Genomic DNA, 25,144 nt, shown 5'->3' with positions numbered 1-25,144 from the left:
CTGGGCCCGGCCTCTGGGGATATTGCTGCCCTTGTTCACCACCACTTCGCCGCTGGGAATCTCGACATTCTCCTTTCCCTCGCTTCTGGGTTTTCGCGTTGTTCGAGTCTTCTTCTGTGTGGAGGGGAGCCGTGGCTCTGCTCGCCGTCACAGCAGCCACACCTTTATCATAAGCACCAGCCGAGGTTGGCAGCCTTTTACTATTTGGTGAGCGAACGGCACCATCGCCGACGGCAACAATGGAGCCGTATCGGCACCAGCAGGAAAACCTCGGCGTGCAGGATCACGCGCAGCAAGCGCCGATGGTAGTCAACTACGAGCAAGGGTACCAGTACGCCGATTACCCACAGGTCTATGATGATGCCTCTGGCAAGGAGGCATTCCGGCCGCAACACGCCAGCGAGATGTACCCCGAAGCCGTCACTGGCAACTCGTACTTGGGAGATGGGGCCAAGCCCGGTATGGCCGTGGGTGTGATGGCAGGAGGGCCAACACCTCCTCCGCCAGGGTATGCTGAGCTCGGCGATGCGCACGCACGCGGCAACGAGTTAGGTTCGGTCCCAACTCCGGGTACGGCGACAATCTGTGGGCTGAGGAGGAGAAACTTTTGGATCGCCCTAGTGGTCGCGGCTGCCGTCGTGATAGCCGCTGTCGTGGGAGGTGTCGTGGGAGGCGTCGTCTCCAAGAAGACTGGCAGCGACGGCAACACAGCAAGCGGCGGCCAGCCACAGCCAGTCCCCAAGCCCAGCGGAACCAACTCGTCATTCCTAGCGGTACTGACAGGGACCAAGATCGCGGCATCGAACTGGACCGGGCCTGAGGGCTTTGGGCGGCGGGCGGTCTTCTTCCAGGACGAGCACAACTCGATCGTCGCGCGGCTCTGGGACTCGCAGAATGGTACCTGGCTCACGCACAACATCTCCGACATCCTCGCCAGCCGCAAGATCGACGTCGCCATCGCGCCCGCAAAGTCCCTCGCCTCGGCCGCCCTTGACTCCGTCAACGCCTTTGGCCCGCGTTTGTGGTACGTCGGCACCGACAACATCGTCCGCCGTGTCGAGAGCGCCGAGCTCAACGTTGCCCAAAGCCCCGACAGCTGGACCGCAGACCTGCCCAACGGCAACTCGTTCAACCACACCATCTGGCCAGACTCGCAGCTCGCCGCCGCCTGGCAGCGCTGCGCCCCCAACTGCGTCGGCGACTGGATCCTCGCGTACCAGCGGAACACGGATGGCGCGATCATGACCGCCAACAACAGTCATTGGGATAACCCGGACCAAGCCATGGGCACTGGCTCGGTCAGCAAGTCGACTGCCCTGGCCATTGTGCCGTGGTACCAGGTCGTGGCTAGAGGCATGGGCCTCGTCTCGGAGAGCATGGCCGGCACCGGGAGGGCCGACATGCAGCTGTACTCCTTCAACACCAACACCGGAAAGTGGGCAGACACAGGTCGGTCTTTGACATAATTATCCATTCTCACATACCTGCCTTAGATCACTAACCACCCTATGTCAACCCGAAAACAGGCAAACCACTCCTCGAGTCAGTCATCCCCTCCGCATCGAGTGAGACCCAATTCGCCGTCACAAAGTGGGACGGCTGGAGGCAGACCCTATATCTCTCCCTGACTAGCGACGGCAAGTTGAGCGCAAGCTGGTGGACGGGACCGCAGACGGCCATCCAGGAAATAACCATGACGGGGTTCACGAGCGCCGGCACGAGCAGCGCCCCGCAGTTCACAGCCATGACGCTGACGCTCGATGCCATGTTCTACGGCGTCACAGCCGACGGCTTGGTGCTAGAGTATGCGGTCGACCAGGACGATCCCAGGACGTTCAGGTATGTCTCGACGATATGGCCGCCTGCGTAAGGGGAGGCCGGGCAGTAAGGGCTGCATGTGATATAGGAGCATAGCGTAACTATACAATTGTTCATATTAGATGAATGCGATTCAAGACTGCGTAGGAGCTTTTCTGTGGTCTCCAAATTTGAGCGGCTCATCAATCGTGGATCATTCTCGATGTTTATGTGACTTGACTTGACTTACGACCAAAAGAGTGCCATACACGACGGAGACGTTTCGCGTTCGGATCTCTCCATACTGGTATTCAGGGCTTACGCTGTCGTTGGGAATGCAAATATACTAGCCCGGAGGACAGAACAACTCAGCATTTGCTTCACGTAAGACAAACACACACACACACACACACACACACACATATATATATATATATATATATGGTCTCAAGGCAGAACAATAGAGCAGAAACTTAGCCATTTTCAAAACTAGCAATGGAATAATATCGTCCCACGAGAATTAAGAATCATCACCCCCATGGGCTGGTGCCCAGAAAAAAGGGAGGTGATGATTGTGCGTGTTAGCCCTTACCAACTTAACAAGACATATACACACAATCGGACACATGAGACCTGGCCGTCATTCGTCATTCGTTGTTTTTGTAGTCTTCTCGCTTTATGAAATAATGTCATGAGGCGCTGACAAAAAGAGAACCGTCTTCTCCGCAAAGATGATGTCTCAGCCTCCAGGGGGCCTTTTGTACACTTTCTACAGGTTTTTTTTTTTTTGTATTTTATACCGCTCCTCGAAGTCTAGTGAAGAGCCCATTGGTTGCAAGTTTCATTAGTCGGGAGGTTTGGTTGTGCGCATGACTGGCTCATCTCATTCCAGTAGAGTCAACAAGTCTCTATCGTGGTGGTGCGACCAGGTGTGGCGGTGAGGTCCTTCAGCTATGATCATAGTAGAGCCTGAGCCGGTGTGCTTCCGGGATGTTCACGATGCGCATCCATGGATATGCTTTCCTCAACATTGTCACCGGGCGCTTGGAGCAGCCCCTCTGCATTGTGTTCTATGATATCCAATAGATGGCCACGCCCACCCTTAGATGTTCGGTCTTGTCTACGACACCAGTGTTGCGTCACGCCACCACACTCTACATGACAGTACAGCAGTCGCCCAGCTTGCGTACAAGCTTCCCAATGAGTTTCTCCACATCGTCCTGCCCTTGCTGCTGGCCACCATGCTGCTGACCGCCATGCTGTTGCCCACCGTGGTGCTGCTGCTGGCCGCCGTGGTGCGGTTGCTGGCTGGGGTAGCCGCCCCCGCCGCCACCGCCGCCACCATAGTGTCCAGAGGGAGGCGGGATGGCCTCTCCGCCGGTGAGGTTGATGTAGATGCGGCCGGCGTTCTCCTCGGTGTGGTACTGCAGACCGAGCTCCTGGCAGACCTGCTCGACACGAGGCTTGATCTTCTGCACGTGGTTCACGCTGTGGTTGCCCTTGCCCACGATGCTGTTGTTTTTGCGACGATGATTAGCTTCCGGGAGACGCTAGCTCGACTCTTACGGGGAGGGCGGGCATCCTACACGTGGAGGTGACTCTGTCCGTGCTGGGTAGCATAACGGATGCGCTCCTCTAGTATGTCCTCGGCTTCCTCGACGAATTGGCCGTGCAGATCGATCGTGTCGTCGGCAATGCGCCCGGGCGCGTTGTTCTCGCGGAAGATGAACTCGCTGGCCTGCTTGTTGTACTGCTCCATCTTGGCGCCGTGCGCCTTGCCCTCGTTGCTCAACTGCTTGGCAGCCGCGCCATCTCCATCATTGTACGCGGCCCGCGACTAGCAACCCGGTGTCAGTCCTTGCTCGTGTGCTCTTTGGTGCCAGGGTCGGCGTAGGGCGTACCCGATCGTAGCATTCACCGCGCTTCCTGGCCTCCTCGCGCGCCAGGTCGCGCAGGCGATCGTACTCGGCCTCGGCGTCGTTGTTGGGGCTGTGGTTGAAGGCTGGACGCGACCTTGCTGTCAGCGACGGACTGGATGTGGGCTGAGCCTCGAGCTATCAAGGCAGCATGACGTCGCGGGGCGCATTGGGGTTTCTTTGCTACGTGCACGCGGGAGCTGCGAGTGCGGACTCGAGTGAACAGACATACCGTGGCCTCCCAGCCGAGTCAGAGGGATGGACATTGTGAATTGTGCTGCAGCAACGATCAATGGCTGCCGGATGCGGAGGACGCCCTCCAGAAGTTGGTATTAAAACAGCTGCCAGCCGCGTAGCGCAAAACAAGCTCGCCCATCGCCCGCGACTCGCTGGGCTTGGCTGGGCCGCCTAGCCGAGTATGGCCATCGTCACTGCGCCAATCCACCACGCCCAAACCTTGGCTGGCGGCCGCCTTCCAGACAGCTCCCCGACGCCTCGCAATTGCAGCTGCACAACACCCTGCACAGATTGCACCATGAGACCGCCCTCTCTACAGTGCCATATGGCTACTTTAGCATGCCATCCGATCCAGCTCGCGACCTCCCAATTGTCGTGAGGGCACCCGGGCAAGTCAAAGCGATGACGTATGTGCGAGGGCCTGCCAGGTGTCGGCTCGCACTCCACACGTGCAAACTTGCTTGGTTCCTGGCCAGGCCAAGAACCTCGAGGTTCGTCGCCGGGCATAGCGGAAGCAGCAATAACGCAGTTGCCAATTGGACGAGTCAACCAGTAACTTATATGTCACGCAGCATCCGGTATGCAAACGTCCTCCAAGCAGCATGCAAGCACGGCTCTATGGGTATCGCGTATGGTTGAGGACATAATGTTGATATTGTCCTCCTTGGAGCGCTGCGCTTCGGTGCGGCAGCTATGAAGGGCGACGACCACCAAGGCCGGCTTGCTGTGGCAGCTCTCGACGATCCACCAAGACGCCCAATTGACAGTAGGTGGATGCACCAGGCCACAGTCATGGACGCATAATCGTGCCCGTGAACAAGATCGGTACGGGAAACAAGGATTGACACCACGGTCCGCAAATTCGTCAAGGCAACCTGGGCAGGCCTAGCAGAGCCATGTGGCAGTGGAGGCCCCGCATGGGCTGCTGGCCAGGTGATTGGCAGTGCTCCCTTGTCGGGATGGGGAATTGTGAGATTGCCGACTCAGCGCTAGGTGCTCTAACGCAGATAGTTGCCGTCGAGCAAATTACCTGCGTAGTCCTGGACAAAGAAGCGAAATTGGTTGACGGGATCCTGTGGACAGCTGGCGCGCGAAGTCAGCTGGGTGCTTCTGCACAGTATGCCTGCCTCGAAACCGGCATGGCTCTTTCCCAGCACATTCTTGGAGCCGGCATGATTTGCGAGTGGCCCTCGAAACGAGCTCTGTCCCAGACACCCGAGCAGTTTCACGGTCATGACAGGTACGGGCCTGTGCTCGGTGGCAGGCGAAACAAGGTTCCGTTGGCATTCTAGAAGCAGCCCCTCTTCGCTTGGTGATCCACGCACGCGATGCTGCGGCCAGCTCCCACTCGCCGCAAGGTGGGTCTGGAAACTCAGCTCTCTGTGCTTGACCAGGCCTCGCCAGGCCAGGGAGCACGAATCGCTGTGGCTGGCAATCGTCGAGATTTGGTATTGGAGAGCAAAGGAACGAATTGGGGCGTAGGGGGAAACGGTCCAGGTCCATGTCGACCAGCATCTCATTCAGCATTCCCTGGTACGAGGCAATTCGGCGGGGCCGATGCGATCGGGTAGGTTCTGGAGCGCCCTGGCTGGCTCGAGTCAGGCAGGCCATGGATAGTTCGAGCTTCGATCGGGGCGAAAATTACACAGCATGAATGTTGATTGCGAGAAGCAGCAGACCGGCGCTGTGGAACATGATGTGTTGTGCCGTGTTCTGAGCGCCTCTTGAGTGATGGATGATCTGTGAGCGTTTATACAGAATGCTTCCACGCACGAGCGGGATGGAGGTCATGTCCTTTGCATCGGGTCTCGACTGGTCGACTGTCGACGAGAGCAAGGGGAAGGGGAAGGTGCGCGGAACCTGTGCCGCAGTCCAGCGTCGATCATGGAGGATCATGGAGATGGGAAGGATGCGCAGCAGCAGCAGTCGTGGACAAAGAGGGCCTAGCTCTAGTCAGTGCATTCCAATGTCCACGCCGTAGCTTCAGTGTGGCCCCGGCGGAGAACTTTTACTAGTCCTAGGCTAGAGCTAATATCACGGCTTGTCATCCATGACCAGCAGCTGAGGCAGAGTCAAGACCACGGCTGGGCGCCGAGTCCAGACGACTCAGCAGCCTAACTATGAATGTTAAGCTTCCCAGGGTCTTGTGGTCTCGGCAAGTGGTGTATGTAGAAGTTCGAGGCCGAGCCGCTCGCTGACAGCTCAAACTAATCTTCGCAGCTGCTTGCCACGCTCAGATGCACAGTCCAGAGGGAGCGGCTGTGGGCCATGGCCGTTGAGCACATATGATGGTATGTTCCAGAGGTATTGTTTGCGGGGAGTAAACAAGGGCTGAGACACGAACCTCCCTTGCGTCCCTTATTGTGATCTTGCTTGTTTCCTCGAGCCTCCTGCCCTGCAGTATGCAAATCGGCGGGCTGCTCTCGCAAGCTTGTCGGTAGTACGACATGTGCTGATGTGCCCATCCGTGTGCCTGGGAATAGCTTTGACGGATCGTACCGAGCACAGGCCGTTTTGCTGGCCACGGGCCCACGCGGTGCTTGGATTTTCACAGGGAGCAGTGAACGCTGTGGCACAGCAAGCAAAGTGCCACGAGTTGTCTCTTGCAGAATGCATACGTGCAAGGCAGGCTCTCTTAGCTCATCAGATATTCATAGCACTGCAACACTTGTCGGTTAATCCTGGGGAAATGGAGGGAAGATGAGGCACAGGGATAAATTGCGTGAGTATTACCCCCTGGTCGCTTCGAAAGTTCCGTTCATGAGCTTCGAGCTTCGAGCGTCGTCCAGGATCAACCCTCCCACCATCCTGCTCTGTTCTCGTGATTGGCTGAATGAGGTGGTTCGTGAAACTGTTCACCACTTCCAAGGTTGAGGGCAGACTCCTCTTCCCCACGACTCCATAACACGGATGGCCTGGCGAGACCACACAGACCCCTCCTTGTGGTGGGAACACTCTTCAGTACTGAATATCGTAATACAGTAGACAACAAAGTCCCACGGGAGATTTTCAGGATGAAACAGGCCATGGCCTCGGGGACGAATGTCGCTTGCTCGACATTGGCCGCTCAGGCTCTTCCCCAAGCAGCTGTCCCCCACGAGGCACGGGAGAGTGGCAGTTCGAAGAGAAGGCCCTGCGCAAGAAGTGGGTTCGAGTCCATTTCGGCCACCAGGGCCCTGCCAGGATCGCTCAGGACGATCCAGGGTGTGCTTTGACAGTGGAGTCGTGATGCGTCCATCCCATGTTCTGCCCCTGGCAGAGACGTGGAGAGGTGCTTTGCATGGCGAGATTGGCTGTCCAGCGCTGGCAAGAGTCTTGAGCTAGGGGCCGGCTTTCTGAAGGCGTGGGACCCCGTGCCTCGTGCCTTGCCAGATGAAGCTAGTCGGGATTGGACTGTGGGTTTGCCACCAACCCAGGACATGGTTCTCTGCGAACCGTCGTGTGTGTGTGGCTCTCGGCGGAGGATAATCACCATTTGGCCGGCAAAGGGCAAGCTCAGGGGCTCGTTGCCCATTACTGCAGGGGGGAATGGGCCTCGGAGGTGCACGTTTGAGTGTCAACTGCCTGCCGACGGCCTTTCTGCGCACTCTCTATGCGAATATGCGGCGTGTCTCAGTACCATGGTGCCAGTCGAGCCAGTGAACGGTGATGATGGCGTACGACAGCTCTCGATGAAGCTGGTGCCCGGGGCTTGGTCCCGATGATACAGGCGTGTCATGTATCCATCAAGGGAAGACGAGCAGGTGGAGTTGGCCTTCTAGATCGACGGAGACTGTTGCCGTGCGGCGCGCAAGCTGTGCAAGGCGGCAGTAGCAACGCGGTGATGTGGTAGTACGGTCGGTTTGGGATTGCTAGTAAGATTCAACTCATGCCTGTTGCGCGGGCGGCTGCACTTCTGCAGGAAATGCCAGTCGTCATTCTCGTGCACTTGCAGGAGCGTCGCCTGGCCCAATTTCCAAACACGCTCGCTCGATGCTGGCAACAGAGCCCAGGAGGTTCTTGGTGAGCATGGCATGGTATGGCCGTGGGGCGAGGGTGGCGGCCGCGGGCGGCTAGCATGTGCAGGAAAAGGGGCAGGCCTGGATGGGCAGTCGGGAAGGGGGGGTCCCGCCAGGAGAGCGCGGCAGCAAGCTGGAGTGCAGCCGGGGCCACTGTGCTGGGCTGGGGCTATTGAAGGAGCGCGACCGACGGGGACTCAGCTAGCCCGCCAGCGGCGCTGCTCGCTCTTGCTGGCTGGCGACCCCGGTGGGCACTGACAGCAATCTCTCGCTCTGCGCCCGGCCACCCTTTTCTCCTCCCCTTCTGCGGTGCGTCCTGCATTCTTCTTCCCATTTCCCGTTTCCCTGTCCTCATTCGGCCGTCCTCTCCATCGCCTTTTCCAATCGCAACCTCTGTCGTCTTGTCAATTGACACTGATCGTGTCGAGGTAAGTCACACATGTCTACTCTCGTCGCCGACCGTCACCCTCGTCCTTCGCTCCGAACACAGCTACGTGCCCCTTCCGCGCGCCCCTCGTCGCTCTGCTCGATGCCTCGGAGGCTCCGGCGTCTGCAGTGCTTCGCAATCACTCTCAATGGCCGAACATGCTTGGGAGCGCCGACGTCTCCGTCTTCATCGCTGTGCCTCGGTGCGCAGATGCCTGCAAAGCGCTAGACGCTGCTCGTCGCTGGACGTTGGCCATGCGGAGACACGAGCCCAGCATGCGTCTTGCGCAGAGGGTGGCCGCGCATGCAGAACAAGTGTTCGACTTCTTCCGCCAACACGCCTTGCGCCGGCGATTCTGAACCTATCTCCTACGACCAGCACTATGAAAAGCCAACGAACGCCCGAACCTCGCTAACTTTCTGCTTTGCGCGTAGAGACGATCCGAGCACCCGTTGTCATCGAGGTCAATCGGCGACAACGCTCTTTTCATTTCCCCTTCTACAGACCATCCTTTAGTACGAGTTTACAACAACAGCCAAGATGGGTTGCGGAATGAGCACGGAGGAGAAGGAGGGCAAGGCCCGCAACGAGGAGATTGAGAACCAGCTCAAGCGCGACAAGATGATGCAGCGCAACGAGATCAAGATGTTGCTTCTCGGTAAGTGCCATGTTTGCCACGTCCATATCTACCCCCGTCCTCATTTCAATACTGACAATGCAATCAAGGTGCTGGTGAATCCGGAAAGTCCACTATCCTGAAGCAGATGAAGCTCATCCACGAGGGTGGTTACTCACGCGACGAGCGTGAGTCCTTCAAGGAGATCATCTTCAGCAACACTGTCCAGTCTATGCGTGTCATCCTCGAGGCCATGGAGTCTCTCGAGCTGCCTCTCGAGGACCAGCGTATGGAGTACCACGTCCAGACCATCTTCATGCAGCCTGCTCAGATTGAGGGCGATGTTCTCCCCCCGGAGGTCGGCAACGCCATCGAGGCTCTATGGAAGGACCACGGCGTCCAGCAGTGCTTCAAGCGCTCGCGCGAGTACCAGCTCAACGACTCTGCCAGATAGTATGTTATCTACCCGTCTCACGCCCGGCCGCTCGGTGCTAACTAGTTCGCTTTCTAGCTACTTCGACAACATCGCCCGTATCGCTGCGCCTGACTACATGCCCAATGACCAGGACGTACTCCGCTCCCGTGTCAAGACTACTGGTATCACAGAAACCACCTTCATCATTGGCGACCTCACCTACCGCATGTTCGATGTTGGTGGCCAGCGTTCCGAGAGAAAGAAGTGGATTCACTGCTTCGAGAACGTCACTACCATCCTCTTCCTGGTTGCCATCTCTGAGTACGATCAGCTTCTGTTTGAAGATGAGACGGTCAACCGCATGCAGGAGGCTCTTACCTTGTTCGACTCGATCTGCAACTCGAGGTGGTTCATCAAGACCTCGATTATTCTGTTCCTCAACAAGATCGATCGCTTCAAGGAGAAGCTCCCCGTCAGCCCCATGAAGAACTACTTCCCCGACTACGAGGGCGGTGATGACTATGCGGCCGCCTGCGACTACATCCTGAACAGATTCGTCAGTCTCAACCAGCACGAGACGAAACAGATCTACACACATTTCACATGTGCCACTGATACGACACAAATCCGCTTCGTCATGGCGGCTGTAAACGGTATGCCCCCCCCCCCCCCCAATCAGAGTACACTAGTCCTCGACTAACGCGACTTGCGCAGATATCATCATTCAGGAGAACCTCCGCCTGTGCGGTCTTATCTGATTGTAACGCCATTGTTTCCGATTCACGCAGAACCCGATACCCTCATCGAACATTCTGGACGGGTGCCAATAATGTCAATAGACCTGGCAATTCACACCAAACGCCACCACGAGCATCAGCTCACGCAAGAACGCTCAGAAGTGCTGCTGGACAACCGGTTTGCGACGGGCAGATTTACGTCAGCAATGCTTCACGACTGTCATCGCTCCTCGCAGCAATGTCACAAAAGCATTTCCATCGCGGGCATGGGGTGTGACCGCTCAAGATGCGCACGCCACGCCCCTGTCAACCTTTCCCGGCGGAATACATATCTTGTTTAATAACGAATTTGCGGTGTCCATGGCCACTTGTCCAACCTCACTTTTTTTCTTTTTTCTCTCTCTTTCTATCTGTTTATGGCATTTGAAAGCTTTTCTTTACGAGGTGGAGAGCGGGTCGGAGGAAGAGCGCAATGAGAAGACGCGGTTGTAGGAAGAATCTATCAAGAACGGCTGCGTGCGATGACTACTATACCACGGAACGTGCCTCGGGAGTCCAGGGTGGCATTTCCAAGAAAATGGTTGGATCTATTTGTAGAGACCAAAGAAAATCAATCATTTACTTTTTCATCAAAGGGCTTCTGCTGGCTCGGGCTTCCACACTTGGTGATGGTGATCGACATGCTCTCGCCCAGTTTCGCCATGGTTTCATGCAGGCCCACCTCGGCAGTTGGAGAGGCGGTCGGGGACTGCGGTCTGACGACAGCTTACTATGAGGAAGCTGACAGGTTTGTAGAACAACATGCGCGGCCCCGTTCTTCTCCGTGCGGGTGTGACCATTACAAACTCGAGATGCAAACTGTCAGTTGTGCTTGATGCAACCTGGTGGCATTGACTAGACGCTCGCTGTCAAGCCGTTAGAGCCGTTCTTCACTGACAAGTATTATGAAGGACTCTGCGACTCCGGGGGACATGACAGCTGCAGCAGTCGTAGAGTCCCCCTTGATGCAGTGTCCGCGTCTCTCCCCGCATATGCAAGTCAGCATCCTTCTCTTTCCCTCCATAGATTCTCTCCGAGTGAGCGGGCTACTGCACGGTTCGGTAGGTGGCTTGCATTGTGGCTTCAAGTGCTGCAATGCAACTATTGAGAGACTAGGACAGTCTTGCGAGGACTCGTGGATGATAGGCTCTATTGGGGCTGGAACGACGAAAGCTGGCCCCGGCGCGGAGCATGTTGTCTGGTGGACGGCCACACAAGGTGTCGGTGCCATCTCTCCAGGTCAGTGTTGAGAAGTGGGGATGACCTGGATGGGCGATGGGATCGAGAACCCTAACTCGGCGAAGCAGCCATATCGCAAAAATGCGCGGCAGTAAACTTAACCCAGCCGTGGTGGTCCATGTTTACCTTTCGGCGGCATGCCCGGCATGGAACGCGTGGGTCACAAACGCCCCGGGGATGACGAGTGATCGTTGGAGTTCTGTTTTGGTATCGAGCCGGCAAGTCATGTGTCCCCTCGATACCAAAACAGAGCTCCATCAAGCTCGCGAAAAGTAATCTTACTCAGGTACCATTGGGACCCATGCGAGGGGTGCATTGCTGAGCAGGGGCGGTATATGGGAACATGGGACCGGGATCTGGGTACAGGGATTGGGACCTTGGCGGAGAGCCGCTCGCTTGCACCGTCCGTTGTGTATTGCTTGCTTTGCTTGCGTGCGTACGTCAAGTGTTTGGTCCTGTCGTGCAGTTTCGTAATAGTTCGTCGAAGCACCAGCTCATCGACTGTAAAGGGGACGAGCATTGGTGAAACGTGACCGGCGCGGATCCCAGGAGTTGACGGCAATGCACCGCCGACGCGCACGTTCTTCCGATCTATGTAAGGACTTCTTTCGGACCATAGCACCAAGCTAACGACCTCCCGTTTCAATAGTTCCAGCACATATTATTGTCCTTCCTACCCAGACCCTCAGCTTGACCGAAATCCCAACAGGCACATCTCTAACACTTCTGCGACCGTGGCGACTTCTTTGGCGTTTCTTTTGCTCTCTTGTTTAGGTAATTCTCCGGTTCCGAATGAGGCCTGGCAATGCGGTTCCCGAGGTCACCGTCTATACCAAAGCAGCAGGGCTGCTACACGGAGAAATAACCCTGGGTGCCTGCGGCAAATCTGGCAACACAGGAGAGTCAACGGTCCCTCAACTTGGCTTTGACCAACAAACACCCGCAAAGGCCCTTGACAGCAGCTGGCAAACCATCATGGAATGCAACTTGAGGGCATGACGACGGTTGCCGCGAAGGCCAGCGAGTGGAGCTACGGACTGGAGATGGCGCGTGGGGAAGCCGTGGTCCGTGCGCCACGGAGGAGCTTTGTCAACACCAGATTTTCCGTCGCTGCCGTCCGCGCGCGGTTCTCTGGGATGCAAGGCCCCCCATCAGCTGCCGACAGCTGGTTTCACAGCACCTTCTTACCAACTGCCTGCCAGCAGGCGAATAACCTCCCGCGCGTCAGCTCGCAGTCATGAAGGGAATGCTGCAGTCAACCCGCGGCGGGCGCGTCAGCAAAGTCACAAAACCTCGCGCTCGCCAGATCCGTCGGCCCAACACCTCTGACGTCGTCGACCCTGCGCTCGAGGACCACGGCGTGGACGATCTCGTCGACGATGTAGAACACCACCTCGCCGACGACGATCAGGTTGTCGATCAGGGAGACCAGCAGCAGCAGCACGACCCCCAGCTCCATGTGCAGCCTGAGGACCACGAGCCCAAATACCACCATGATCATCATGCGGACTTTGACCCCGAAGCTGCTGCTGCGGCCGCGGCCGCGGCTGCAGCGCATCACGAACAACAACAACAGCAAGCGGCAGCTGCAGCAGTGGCAGAGCAGGAACATCAACACCAACAGCAGCAACAGCAGCAGCTGGACCTGACTGCAGCCAGCATACTCGCAAGCAGCGTACAGAATCCCAACGAGCACCCAGATCTGACCAGCACACATTTGGATACGGCTGGGCACTCCACAGAGGATTTTGCCCATCAGTCGGGGTATCAGAGTGTAGTGGTCGAGAGCGCACTTGCGAAACGACTAGCGCGCGAGCCTGGCATGCGCCTCGCGCAGCAGCGGCGGCCCGAACAAGCACTCAACCTCGGCCGGCGGAGCAACGTTGAAGCCCTCTTTGCGCACATTGCCGGAGAGCTTGCGCCGGTGCCCTGCAAGAACTGCCACAAAGGCCACGGCCCCTGGAATAGCTGTGTCATTGTAGATGGCCAAATGTGCGGAAGCTGTGCGAACTGCTGGTTCAATGCTTCTGGGGCGAGATGCTCGTTTCATGGTATGTATATCACTTCTCGGCCCAGGGCGTTGAAGCTTGCTAATCCCGTACCCGCCCACAGAGACACGCAACCCTCAGGTACACGGCCAACCTGTGTTGGCCAATGATGGCGCATTCCATATGCCGGCGGCTGTACCGACATCAGCCATGTCGCATTTCAACTTCGCCTCTCTGCCCGCTTCTGCAGACCCAGTCGTGCGTTTCACCGTAGAAAGAGCAATGGCCGAGGTGCGAGGTGCCGACAAGAAGACGAGGCATATGCACATGGTCGAGGCTGCTGCTCGGCAATTAGCTTTCGCCATCTGTCAGTACGAAGACGCAGTGAATGAAGAATTGGACATCAGCAGCCAGCACCACCAACAAGGCCCGCCGCCAGCAGTCATGGACGAGCATGAGCCGCATTAGGAAGAGGTGTCACTCGATCTCAAAGCCTTCTTTGGGTCGATCTGATGGCGAATGAAGTTCGAGGGCGACCACTTGGGATAGGTCACGCCATAGCATATATGCGCCAACTGGAGTATAAGCCGAGACTTGCGGAAGCAAATCGAGTCTCGGAGATTAATGAAGGCAACCTGTTCTTCCAATGAAGATCAGCTTCTCGTACTCCACGTTTCGTGGCCAATCTCGTAACTGTGCCAAATTGGCGGAAGATACCATCTTTGACTTGAGCGGCAGCTGCAGCCTTGTCTACGGCTCTCCCTCCCCGGAGCACACGTGCTTCCTATTGTATGAGATCTATGTTAAATTGGCTGGAATCGGTGACTGCGCCTTCAGACAAGTTGCTCAGCTTCGGCCAGTTGCAATTGCCGCGGCTGGTACCTGCATTATGATGCCTTGGCAGAGCCCCTGAATATGAGTCGGATCTGAAGATGGATGGATGGCTTCGATCTTTCACTAGCTTGTCCAAGAACACCGCGAGGTGTCATGCCACAAAGGCTAGTCCTTAGAGCTCTGTCTCGCTTTCAAATTCTGGGAGTGTTTGTAGGCTGCTAAGACTGTTCCGTTCTGGTGGTTAACAACCTTTAGGAAGTTTGACGCTATCCATTAATTAGTGGTGACCCACTTGCCTCCTGCCTGCAGCTCTCAGGGTCCTCGGTGCTTACGCCACCGTCCGCCGAACCGCAATAACTACAATCTCCCACGGCCACTAGGACTGCTGACCAGCGCCGTCGCAGTCTGCTAGAACTTCATGCTCATGGACACGGTGCCTAGCTTCGCTTGGATCTTCGTCGCCGGACTTGTCGCCCTCGTCTCTGTCGTCGCAATGGGCATCTTCTCGAGCTCCAACCAGCTGCCTGTGGATGGCAAGGTATGCTAAGAACCTCCAACAGCAATTGGCCCTCGCTAATACAGACTGGTGTGGCTAGACGGTGCTCATCACTGGCGCTTCGGAGGGTTTGGGCAGAAGTGCAGCCATCCAGTTTTCCGCAAAGGGTGCCAACGTTATCATCGTGTCCCGGAGTGTGGGCAAGCTTGAGCAGGCGATTGCGGACATCAAGGTGCGTACCTCGCGAGTGTACCGATTTCACAAAGACCAAATGCCTCAATGAACCGCTACTGTGGACCACATGACTGACGGTTTGTGTTTTTTTCAGGCCGCGGCGCGAAACCCGCAGACGCAACGCTTCCACTTCATCTCCGCCGACGTCTCCAAGCCCGATTACGCGCAGCCGCTGCTCGAGCAGGCTGTGAAATGGAACAATGGAAAGGCCATTGACATTGTCTGGTGCACGGCCGGCATGTCGACCCCGGGCTTTTGGGCCGAGAGCCCCATGTCCGTCAAGCGGGCTGAGATGGACGTCAACTTTTGGGGCAGCGCCGAGCTCGCTCACGCAACCCTCCGCCAGTGGTGCGCTCCCGACGCGCCCGTCTTGCCCGAGCCGAAGCACTTCATTTTCACGGCCTCCGTCGTGGCGTTCTTTCCCACGCTTGGCTATGGAAACTACACCCCGACGAAAGCAGCTATGCGTGGCTTGGCGGACACGCTGGTGCAGGAAGTCGAGGCCTACCCGCAGAACGTCAAGGTGCACATTGTGTACCCTGGCACGATTCTCTCGCCGGGCTTCGAGAGGGAGGAGCTGACAAAGCCCAAGATCACCCAGATGATCGAGGACGGAGACCCGCGGCTGACCCCGGAGGAGGTTGCCACCAGAGCCATTGCGGGCCTAGAGAAGGGTCACTACAGCGTGACGGTAGGATTCTTCCCAGGTGCTTTTTTGCGTTGGGGTGCGCAAGGTGGCCAGCCACGCAACAACTGGGTCGTGGACACCATCATGGGCGCCATAGTCCCTTTCATCTGGATCTTTGCTCTGCCAGATATCTTTGGCAAGATCAGGAAGTTTGCGAGGGACAATGGGCATCCTGCGAGTTACACTAAAACAGCCTGAGTGTTTGAAGGCATGTATCTGAGTAGAATAGAGTCGGCCCGCGTTACACTGAGACTGCCTGAGTGAGCGAAGAAGTTATTTTCACGATGTACCAGCCAGAGATAAAACGTCAATTACTACTCGACACCTTTCGCACTCGAAACGAGGACGATGGAGCGGCGAACTTCATAGTGAATCGCACAACAACGTCCATACAGTCCTTGAGTAGACCTGTAATTACTGCAAGTGCTTTCCATCTCAGCTATTGCAGGTGGGGACTTTGGACCCCTGTTCGTGGACCGGACCCACTCTTCCAACCAGTGGGGCAGCTGGCTTGACACCCGATAAAGACCTGATAAGAAAAAAATCCCAGAAACTTGGAGCCCAGGTCGAGCTGCTGCAAATGCGCCTTGCCCGCAAGCCGTGTTAACCACGGCCCCGGTGGAGGTCCTGCACCAAGTAATCTTCAACGACACCGTTCGGAAAGACTCTCCATCGCCACAATACGCAACTGAGCCCGCAAGCTACTACAGTCCAGCAAACCTCTTTGTTTCAGTACCCGACTGAGAGGGCCACCCAGCTTACACCAAGCCATGGCCAAGAAGAGAAAGGTGTCCAGCCAGCCCAAGGGCAGCGGCGGCGGCGGCCCACGCGAGTACGACCCGAAAGATGCCCGCCTAGGGCCGATCACGTCCTACAAGGACATCGCCGACGACCAGGAGCGGTACTTCCTCGACAGGGAGGAGGACCAGGACCAGATCCTGTTCGACGACGCCCCGCAGAGCAAGAAGCAGAAGCGCCAGCAGGAGGAGGAGGACTTTCTGGAGCAATCCGACGACGAGGTGCTTGCGTACGACGACAACTCGGATGACGAGGAAGAAGAGGATGACGACTATGCCTCGAGGGGGAAGCGGAAGTCGGCCGCCGCCGCCGCTGCGTCAGGCAAGAACAAGAAGGCCGGCCGCAATGACGAACAGGAGGAGGAGGAAGAAGGCGACGCAGGCTGGTGGGGGTCCTCGCGCAAGGAATACTACAACAACGACGCGATAGAGACCGAGGCGGACGCGCTAGAGGAGGAGCAGGAGGCGCGGCGGCTGCAGAAGAAGAAGCTCGCCAAGATGTCCGAGGAGGACTTCTTCAACGAGGACGAGTGGCTGGCGGCGGGCGGCGCCGGCGAGGACGCGGATGAGAAGGACGACGACGCCGCCGTCGTCACCGAGGTGCTCAAGGATGTCGAGATCCCGGCCGACATGCCCGCCGACGAGCGGTACAGGCTGCTGCAGAACATGTACCCGGAGCTCGACTACATGGCCGACACGCTGCTCGAGCTGCAGCCGCTGCTAGTGACGCTGCAGAGGGAGGCCGAGGGCCAGGACTCGAGGTCCCTCGCCGTCGTCAAGTACCGGATCCTGGGCTGCTATGTCGCCAGCCTGGCCATGTACTTTGCGACGCTGACCGCGCCGTCCCGCGATGCCGATGGCGAGGCCAAACCGCTCAGCCCCGCGGAGCTGCGCGACCACGAGGTCATGGCGACGCTGCTCGAGTGCCGTGAGGCATGGAAGAAGGTAGAGCCGCTGCAGTCCACATCTCAAAAGGCGCCGCTGTCGCCACCTGATGAGGAGGACATGGTGTCCGACCTCGACAACGATGACGGACAGCACGCCGCCGCAGCCGCATTTGGAGACCTCGCCGCCCAGCCCAAGAAGAAGACCACCACGAAGCGGCAGGCCAAGGCAGACCGCAAGGCCAAGGCCCTCGAGGCGTCCCTGGCCGAGCTCGACAACCTCGTCGCGGCCACCCAGCAGAAGAAGAAGAAGCAGGCGAAGTCATCTTCCTCTGCCACCGCCATCGCGCAGGATGACGACGAAAACGACAGCGAAAACAACGGCAACAATTCGGACTTCGGCGAGGAGGAAGTCCTCGACGCCCGCGCCGCCGCCGAAAAGGCGGCCCGCAAGAAGTCCCTGCGCTTCTACACCTCGCAGATTGTGCAAAAGGCCAACCGCCGCGCCGGCGCGGGCCGCGACGCCGGAGGCGACATGGACCTCCCCTACCGGGAGCGCCTCAAGGACAGGCAGCTGCGGCTCAACGCCGAGGCCGAGAAGCGCGGCCTCAAGCTGGGCAAGGGCGCAGAGCTCGGGAGCGGCGCATCCGACGACGAGGACGACGAGGCGGAGCAGAAGAAGGCGGCGGCCGCGATCCGCGAGGACGAGGACGAGTACTACGACATGGTTGCCGCGCGGACGTCGCGAAAGAAGGAGGACAAGGCGGCGCGCAAGGAGGCGCTGGCTGCGGCCTCGGTGACGGACCGCATCGTCGAGACCGAGACGGTCGACGCCGATGGCAAGCGCAAGATCACCTACGCTATCGAGAAGAACAAGGGTCTTGCGCCCAAGCGCAACAAGGACAACCGCAACCCGCGTGTCAAGAAGCGCAAGATGTACGCCGACAAGCAGAAGAAGCTCAAGAGTATGAAGGCCGTGTACAGCGGTGGCGAAGGCAAGGGTGGGTACGGCGGAGAGCTGACGGGTATCAAGTCTGGCCTCATCAAGAGTGTCAAGTTATAGAGCTGTTAGTTTGGCGGCACTTGTGTACATATTCGCTGGGTACATTCCAATATATTGATGCAGCCCATTTGGCATTGGCCGATAATTTGTCATCAGTCTTATTCATGCCGTGAGAATGCCTGTGGGCTAGAAATGCTATGCTGAAAAGGGGGAAAGAGATGCAATGTTCCCGAGACCGCGCCAGTAAATGAGATTATTGCCACACCCCCAGCTCATCTTTGATCAGATGATTACAGTTGAGTGCCCGTAACGACGATGCAAATAAAGTAACTAAACGCCAGAAATGAACAGAAAACAGAAGACACGAAGAAAGTCAGGTGTCGCACTCCATGCTCATCCCGCAGACAATCTAGACAGGCGTAGACATGTCCCTTCACCACGCTCGCTGTGGCAAGCCCTGGGGCCCAAAATGCATGAGACCTCACACGTCGACTAATGAGAGTGCTCTTTCTCCTCGAGATCGCGGATATATCTTACAAACCGTTTCTTGTGCGTCTATAATGGGTGTTAGCGGCAACAATGTCTCCACAAAACGTTCAGTAGAAAGCCACTTACCATGCCCGCATAACGACCATTCTTGAGAATGCAGATATAGCGCAGCCCAAGCTTTGCAAAGCATTCATACACCAAGTCCATGGGGGACTTGATGTCGAGTGCGACGGGCGCAGGGTCGATATATGGCGTGAAGTCTGTAGGCTCCTCTACGGCGTTATCGTCGTCGTCATCAATACTAGGCACATCGGCCATCAGGCAACGATCGTTCGCCTCGTCTTTCAAGCGGTCGAGCGCGTACTCGAGATCAGGTGCTGGGATCAGGCCGACCAAGATATCATTCCGGATGATGGGCAGGCCACCGTCCAGCTCTCCGGCTCGCTGGAGCAGCTCGAGCTTCGCTCTCAGCTCGGTTGCGGGAACGAGAGGGGAGCTCGAAATATCGATCACGCGCTCTCTGCGAACCCTCGGCACGATGTCGGCAAGATCAGAAGTGAACATGGGCTTGTGTTTGTTGTCCAAGTATGGGTACGAGTTCATCTGCGTCAAGAGGTCATAAACGCTGAGCGGTTCGAGAGCATCGGCGGTCCATTTCGCAACAAGAATTGCAAGAGAAAACGGAAGCACGTAGTCGAGACTGCCTGTCAGCTCAAAGAGAATGACGGCCAGAGTCACCGACAGCCGCGTGACACCGCACATGGTCGAGCCAGCTGCAATGAGCGCGTACACGCCTGGCTGTACACAGCTTGAGTCTTGAAGGAGTGCGCACTCGCCAAAAATGCCTGCAGTTGGATATTGCAGGACCAGCCACTGGACAAGGTGACCAATGATTCGGCCCATCAAGCCGCCAACGACCATGGACGGCACATAGATGCCGGCGGGAACCTTGATGCCAAAAGTGATTGTGGTGAGGAAACCCTTCACTAGGAAAGCGAAGACCAAGGTGCGGATGATCGGGGGGATGTCGCCAATCTCTTCCGCACATAGACCAAGCGTATCGTCCCTGGTCTCATCATTGCATGGCGCTGCAAGGTTGAGAAGCAGTTTGGCCACGGGAAGCCGCGTGAGAGTGTTCCAGTATCCGATCAGGACTGTGACAATGGCGACCAGTACGACTTCGAGGAGGGGATACTTCTTGATCAGGGCGATCTTGCGGAAGCTCTGGGCCCAGGCCCGGGAGGCCTTGATGAAGAAGGCTCCGGCAGCACCACCAAGAACACCGACAAGAATGAAACCAGCCAGCTCGAACCACTCCCAATCGATTTTGTACCGCACTTCGAAGATGACCACCTTGCCCGTACCGTAGGGATCGAGAAACTTGAGCGACAGGGCAGCAACGATGCAGCAAAAGAAAGTCCGGAAAAGGGTCTTTGCCGGAAAATAGTAGGCAACCTCCTCTAGGCCAAATAAGACACCCCCGAGAGGAGCGCCAAAGGCCACCACGACGCCCGCAGCTGCCGCTGCGGATAGGACCTCGCGCCTCTTGCCATCGTTATTGTCATACTTGGAGAACATGCGACACGCAATGTTTCCCACACAGGTGGCGATGTGCACAAAAGGGCCCTCCTTGCCGATGCTCAGACCAGAGGCAACACTCAAGATCAGGCCGGCAGACTTGATGAGTAGAGTCCTTGCACCAAGGAAGCCGTGGAGAACAAACCCACTGAGGATGACACGGACCTCAGCGACACCACTACCAGCGGCAGAGTAGTACACCATAGGGGCTGCGACCTCCTCCTGTACCGGCTGCCTGGGACCGGTCCCATCGTCATCGTCGTTGTCCGAGTATTGTTCAGCCGCGAGGTTCTCGTCGAATGTCGACATACGGTACGCGGAGGGGACGATCGTCTTGGTAGTGAGGGTCATGAGACACGCGGCGATGGAGAAGATGAGGACCGCGAAGAGATAGACGACGAACTCGATCCAGTCTGCACCAACTCCGCTGCCACCAAGGACTTCAGACCATGGGCGCCAGGCGGTGCAGGGACCATGAGGGCAGCAAACCTGCAGCACGTGTCAGTGTGAGGAGACGCGAATATCTGATCCAGGGGGTTTCGGCGCTCCTACCCTTTCTCTAAATGTCCAGTTGGTGGAACAATATCCGTCCTTGAAGTCGAACACGGTTCCTTCTGCAATGTTGACACAGTAGGCAATGACGGCGACGCAGAAGCCAACAACAGCACTCAGGATCCAGCCCTGAGCTCCATCGAAGAGAACGATGAGCCTGCCCCAAAAATCCTTGCGGTTGCGCAGCTGCTTGACCCGATAAGCATCCGCGATGCTATCGTGGACCCAGTCGGTTGACGTAAACTGGTCGTACCAGAGGCGGTCGTCTGCAAAGACGCTCGTCTTGGACTCGGTGAGGGGATCATGCTGGTGATCAGCCAGAGCATCGATCAGGCGCTGGCCAAATGATGGGGCGCGGCTGTGGTGGCGTGTACCATAGCCAGTTTCGCCTGTTGCTCGAGTAACCACACAAGATTAGCCAGCCGTCCATGGATCGGGGATACAAGCATAGTCCAGAAGGGAGACGGATAAGAGCTTACCAACGAAGCTGTGCTGCTTGGTCGATTGCCGGCCAGGGCTGTGTATGCGCATCCGCGAGCGGGCTGGACGCAGCAGCGACGTGCGCTCATCTGGAAGCTCGCCCGAGAACGAGGGTCTTCGACTTCGGCGCGCGTGATGGCGGCGGAGGGTGGGCGAAGGAGGACCGCCGGTGAGAAGCTGGGAGGACTCGAGCGAGTCCGGGGCGTTGAGGCCCGAGCCGTTGTCGGCCATGGCTGCAGTGACGGCGACTGCGTGTGTCGTGACGAGGAGGATCGTGTGTCGGGTGCCGTGTGATTGTGGGACGGCAGGCCAGAGGAGAGATAAAGAGCGTTGTGGGCGCCAGGGGTCACGCACAGACGAGGGGAGGTGCTATGTGCAGGTCATGGGTGCTGCGATAAGAAAGCCGCAAGCGAGAGAGGCAGGTTCACGGATGAAAGGAGGATGCAAGCCGCGAGTCGACAATCGAATCTGTCGATCGCGTTGGCATGCTATCAGGAAGAAGCAGCGGCCGGAGGGCTCATGGACGGGTTGCGCCCTCCCAAGGCCCGGTGATCTACTGTCACATGGCTGGCTTTTGTCTGACCAGCACAGCACGACAGCTGCAAGGCGGTGGTGCACCACCAACCACAAAGCCCCCATGACGCGCAAAGGGGGGGGCCGCCAAGCAAGCACCCACGCGTGTCCTCTATTTGTACACAGAGCCTCTCTCCTCCCCCGCCACAAACAACATTGCCCAACCAGTATCAGATGCACCAGCACAGCGACAAGCAGCAGCAGCAGCAGCAGCAGCAGCAGCAGCAGGACCCTGGATTCAAGTGGTCGCCCAACTTTGCCATGCAGGCACGGATGGGAAAGGCACGGGCGCTAGATGGAACGGTAGGCACAAGCGAGCTATCTGACATCTTGGGGGGGGGCGCTATATCACGGCACTTGGCACGTCGGGCCGGAGCCTAAAAGCCAGTGACGTCGTTCTGTCACGAGGGCGCAGGCCTCTTGCTTAAGGTTTCCGGGGTCCTCGCGGGTCTTCATGCAGCACAGCACCACACACCGTCTGCTGAACCCAGTCACTTGCAAGCCGCATCCACTAACAGAGTGGGCGGGATGCGTGGTTTCTGTCACCGCCAGCACCCCTCTTTACCCATAGTACTGGAGTGCAAGAATATGCAGGTTTGACATCTCGAGTATGCAAGCGATGTGTCAAGGGATTACCAGATTGATACACATTCGCGATGCTTTGTACTGTGCTTACTTTGGCAAGGTACGTTCCAGACCACGTGGACGAAGCAGTTCCTTGCGTCCGTCTCAGAGCTGATTTTTGTGTCCAGCCATCATGTTACAAAGCCGACGACTAGCTACGTTGTGCCATTGAGCTGACTTGGCTGGAGGTGAATCGTCTTTGTTGCTCGTTTCCCGTCTGCGCCGGGCACTGCTGCCGTCAAGGTAAGGGCAAGCCGTGTGCCTCCATCGTCCCATGAATATGTCGTCCACAATAACCGCTTTGGCGCAGGAATGATGCCGGTGCGCGCATCCCGGCCACTCTCTTCCTGTGCAATGTGGGCTTCACAGGCCTCAAGCATGATCCTCGTGTGCCAGCTCGCCTCGGCTTTCACGGCACGCCGCATCATCCGCAGTGCGCGCTGCCTGGCCTCGAAGATCCGGCACTTTTGCAAGATGAAGTAGAGCGGGTGTGGTGTTGGGATGCGGAGGCTCTCATGCTGGGGCTGCAGAGGCTGGCCTTCGGCTCTTTCCAAAAGGTCCATCACGGCCTTGATGTCTGCAGTGTACGCATCCCACGCCATTTCAGTATGGTCGAATACACAATTCCAGCAAATGTACAGCATCAGCGCGTTCGCCAGGGCCGAGTTCAGTGCCGCTCGACTTGAAGCACATTCTTCCATGGCGATTCTGGCTTCAAATATCGACTTCCAAGCCTTCTGACCTATGTTTATGGCCCGGGAAAGCTCAGGTCTTCCGTCGACAAAGTCGCGTTCCGTGAAAAGCGCCTCGGGGGCGAGCCGGAAAACCCATATTCCCGCGCGGGTAAGGAATAAATCCCATTCCATAAGGAGAACATCGGTCGGCCAGCCAGGGTCAGGCAAGACTGCAGTGATGATGTGGCTTGCAAGTTCTCTGGAAGCTGCCTCCCCGGAGGATATCCGCTGCCCGCTGGGGTTCACCAGTGCCAAGTGCGTAAAGCACCTCTCGGCTTCAGCTAAGCCGTCGTCGTCGAGCTTCGCAGCGAGCGCTGAGGAGAGCTTGGGACATTCCTGCTCATTGGCCTTGAACACTGCCAGGTGTTGATACATCAGGCTCATGCTGTAAATGAGCAGCCGGTCGGCTTCTGCGCCATTGCCTTGAATCTGTTCATATATGACAAAGAGGTATGTCGCGATGAAGATGCTCCTGGAGGCGACCGTGCGACCATGGTCTATAAGGCGTTTGCGGAAGGTAGCCATTGCACGGGCATGATGCCTTGAAGCCTCGTGGGAGTTCACATCCATATTCAAATCGCAGCAGGGGAGCGTGTCGCTCTTGCCACCTTGAACAAGCCTCACTCGGGTGCTCCGTTCCCGCTCACGTTCCCGCGCCAGCCACAGCGCGCCAAGGGCGACGACACTGTCACGAATGCTCTCATCATAGATGGCTTCGCGCTGGACGATGCGGGTCCAAAACTTGCGGTCTGGAAAGCTCGGGGCTACCTTGTAACGGAACACGTCTAGGTATAGAGCTTGCTGAGAGCTCGAGGTGATGAGGGCAGGCGTCCATAGGATATGATGACCAGGAACTCCAAGATGACCACGTTTCGGTACAGATTCGTAGCATTGCTGTGGGTCAGTTGCAGTTTCAGCAAGTGGTTTTGGTCTTGGTGGTGGCGTAGGGCGTTGGGAACCAGGAATGGGTTGACTGCCCGAAAGGAGACGAGTCGTGGTACACCGTAGACAATACGGTTCCTTCTCGTCAGCCTAGGGAATACATAAAGGAAAGTCAGCTTGGTCCAGAAAAGGAAGAGTGACCTAGATCAAGGGCGTGCCAGACCCCCTGAGGAGTGGGTTAAGTGGCAAGAGTACAACTGTACCTTTGTTTTCCGCCTCCTAGAATGCAACTCTTTCGTCAGATCTGAATGCCCCGCAGTCCCGTGCTGACTGAGTTATGCTTACTTGCAAATGAGGCAGCCACTCCTGATTCCCGGCGTGTCCTTCTGTTGCCTCTTTGGAGCCATAGGGAGGCTGTATGCACACCAGATTGGCCGGGGGTCTTGGCCTGCTTTCGCTGACGCGGACCCAGTATGCGGAGGGCAGGCTGTCTAATGGGTCAGCAAATGCAAGGGACAGGTTGGCCGCGATGTGCATATGCGGCTGACGTGCAACAGGACGTCTCTGCATGTCCAGTACAGGCGAAGTTGCACATGCGCAAAGCCGTGGCAGCAGAATGACGCTGGGCAGGTTCCAAGAGGAAGAGATTGGTCGGGGTGAAATACGTTCCCGAGACCCCTGGTCGCAATGCGGGCATCCTGGAGGCTCTTCGGCTCGGGCCACGCCACGACGTGTAATTGAAGTCTCTCTCCGCACGAGACTACGGCGGGCATGCTGGATATATCAAGACACAGAAGAAGACGTCTCACACACACACACCCGACCAGACCATGGTCCCGATTTGGCCAATCTAGAAACTTCCAGGAAGAGACAGAGATTCCCATGTC

At 57.3% G+C, this 25,144-nt stretch overlaps 9 protein-coding genes across 9 annotated transcripts; 5 read left to right on the top strand and 4 right to left on the bottom strand.

Annotated features, from left to right (window-relative positions):
* Positions 1-302: 302 nt before the first annotated feature.
* Positions 303-1,870, top strand: B0I36DRAFT_358475 (uncharacterized protein; the record flags this gene model as incomplete). The annotated part of the gene is made up of 2 exons (XM_046157973.1): positions 303-1,449; positions 1,527-1,870. 2 exons carry the CDS (start codon positions 303-305, stop codon positions 1,868-1,870), a joined length of 1,491 nt encoding a protein of 496 aa, XP_046019346.1.
* A 751-nt stretch (positions 1,871-2,621) lies between these two features.
* B0I36DRAFT_312530 (Smr domain protein) lies at positions 2,622-4,088 on the bottom strand. The gene is made up of 4 exons (XM_046152519.1): positions 3,946-4,088; positions 3,699-3,799; positions 3,384-3,634; positions 2,622-3,309 (listed from the first exon to the last, which is right to left on the bottom strand). The coding sequence occupies exons 1-4, from the start codon at positions 3,977-3,979 to the stop codon at positions 2,952-2,954; spliced, it is 744 nt and encodes a 247-aa protein (XP_046019345.1). The 5' UTR covers positions 3,980-4,088; the 3' UTR covers positions 2,622-2,951.
* Positions 4,089-4,680: 592 nt separating this feature from the next.
* On the bottom strand, positions 4,681-5,836 carry B0I36DRAFT_312528 (uncharacterized protein). Its single transcript, XM_046152518.1, has one exon. It carries the CDS (start codon positions 5,559-5,561, stop codon positions 4,977-4,979), a length of 585 nt encoding a protein of 194 aa, XP_046019344.1. The 5' UTR covers positions 5,562-5,836; the 3' UTR covers positions 4,681-4,976.
* A 3,079-nt stretch (positions 5,837-8,915) lies between these two features.
* B0I36DRAFT_358473 (guanine nucleotide-binding protein, alpha-1 subunit) lies at positions 8,916-10,164 on the top strand (the record flags this gene model as incomplete). Its single annotated transcript, XM_046157972.1, has 4 exons — positions 8,916-9,033; positions 9,102-9,444; positions 9,503-10,059; positions 10,121-10,164. The coding sequence occupies 4 exons, from the start codon at positions 8,916-8,918 to the stop codon at positions 10,162-10,164; spliced, it is 1,062 nt and encodes a 353-aa protein (XP_046019343.1).
* A 2,494-nt stretch (positions 10,165-12,658) lies between these two features.
* On the top strand, positions 12,659-13,877 carry B0I36DRAFT_344902 (uncharacterized protein; the record flags this gene model as incomplete). Its single annotated transcript, XM_046156305.1, has 2 exons — positions 12,659-13,472; positions 13,534-13,877. The coding sequence occupies 2 exons, from the start codon at positions 12,659-12,661 to the stop codon at positions 13,875-13,877; spliced, it is 1,158 nt and encodes a 385-aa protein (XP_046019342.1).
* Positions 13,878-14,736: 859 nt separating this feature from the next.
* Positions 14,737-15,859, top strand: B0I36DRAFT_232745 (3-ketodihydrosphingosine reductase tsc-10; the record flags this gene model as incomplete). The annotated part of the gene is made up of 3 exons (XM_046149167.1): positions 14,737-14,781; positions 14,840-14,971; positions 15,068-15,859. The coding sequence occupies 3 exons, from the start codon at positions 14,737-14,739 to the stop codon at positions 15,857-15,859; spliced, it is 969 nt and encodes a 322-aa protein (XP_046019341.1).
* A 615-nt stretch (positions 15,860-16,474) lies between these two features.
* On the top strand, positions 16,475-18,473 carry B0I36DRAFT_312516 (Sas10 C-terminal domain-containing protein). The gene has a single exon (XM_046152517.1). The coding sequence runs from the start codon at positions 16,957-16,959 to the stop codon at positions 18,403-18,405; it is 1,449 nt and encodes a 482-aa protein (XP_046019340.1). The 5' UTR covers positions 16,475-16,956; the 3' UTR covers positions 18,406-18,473.
* Positions 18,474-18,475: 2 nt separating this feature from the next.
* Positions 18,476-21,952, bottom strand: B0I36DRAFT_380081 (chloride channel). Its single transcript, XM_046160802.1, has 4 exons — positions 21,444-21,952; positions 20,965-21,353; positions 18,961-20,901; positions 18,476-18,900 (listed from the first exon to the last, which is right to left on the bottom strand). Exons 1-4 carry the CDS (start codon positions 21,673-21,675, stop codon positions 18,838-18,840), a joined length of 2,625 nt encoding a protein of 874 aa, XP_046019339.1. The 5' UTR covers positions 21,676-21,952; the 3' UTR covers positions 18,476-18,837.
* Positions 21,953-22,569: 617 nt separating this feature from the next.
* On the bottom strand, positions 22,570-24,865 carry B0I36DRAFT_21332 (uncharacterized protein). The gene is made up of 3 exons (XM_046148944.1): positions 24,603-24,865; positions 24,521-24,536; positions 22,570-24,407 (listed from the first exon to the last, which is right to left on the bottom strand). The coding sequence occupies exons 1-3, from the start codon at positions 24,662-24,664 to the stop codon at positions 22,797-22,799; spliced, it is 1,689 nt and encodes a 562-aa protein (XP_046019338.1). The 5' UTR covers positions 24,665-24,865; the 3' UTR covers positions 22,570-22,796.
* Positions 24,866-25,144: the final 279 nt, after the last annotated feature.

Source organism: Microdochium trichocladiopsis, assembly GCF_020744255.1.
Source record: "Microdochium trichocladiopsis strain MPI-CAGE-CH-0230 chromosome Unknown B0I36scaffold_1, whole genome shotgun sequence".
Lineage (NCBI taxonomy): Eukaryota > Fungi > Ascomycota > Sordariomycetes > Xylariales > Microdochiaceae > Microdochium > Microdochium trichocladiopsis.
This window is presented reverse-complemented; position numbering and strand designations above follow the sequence as displayed.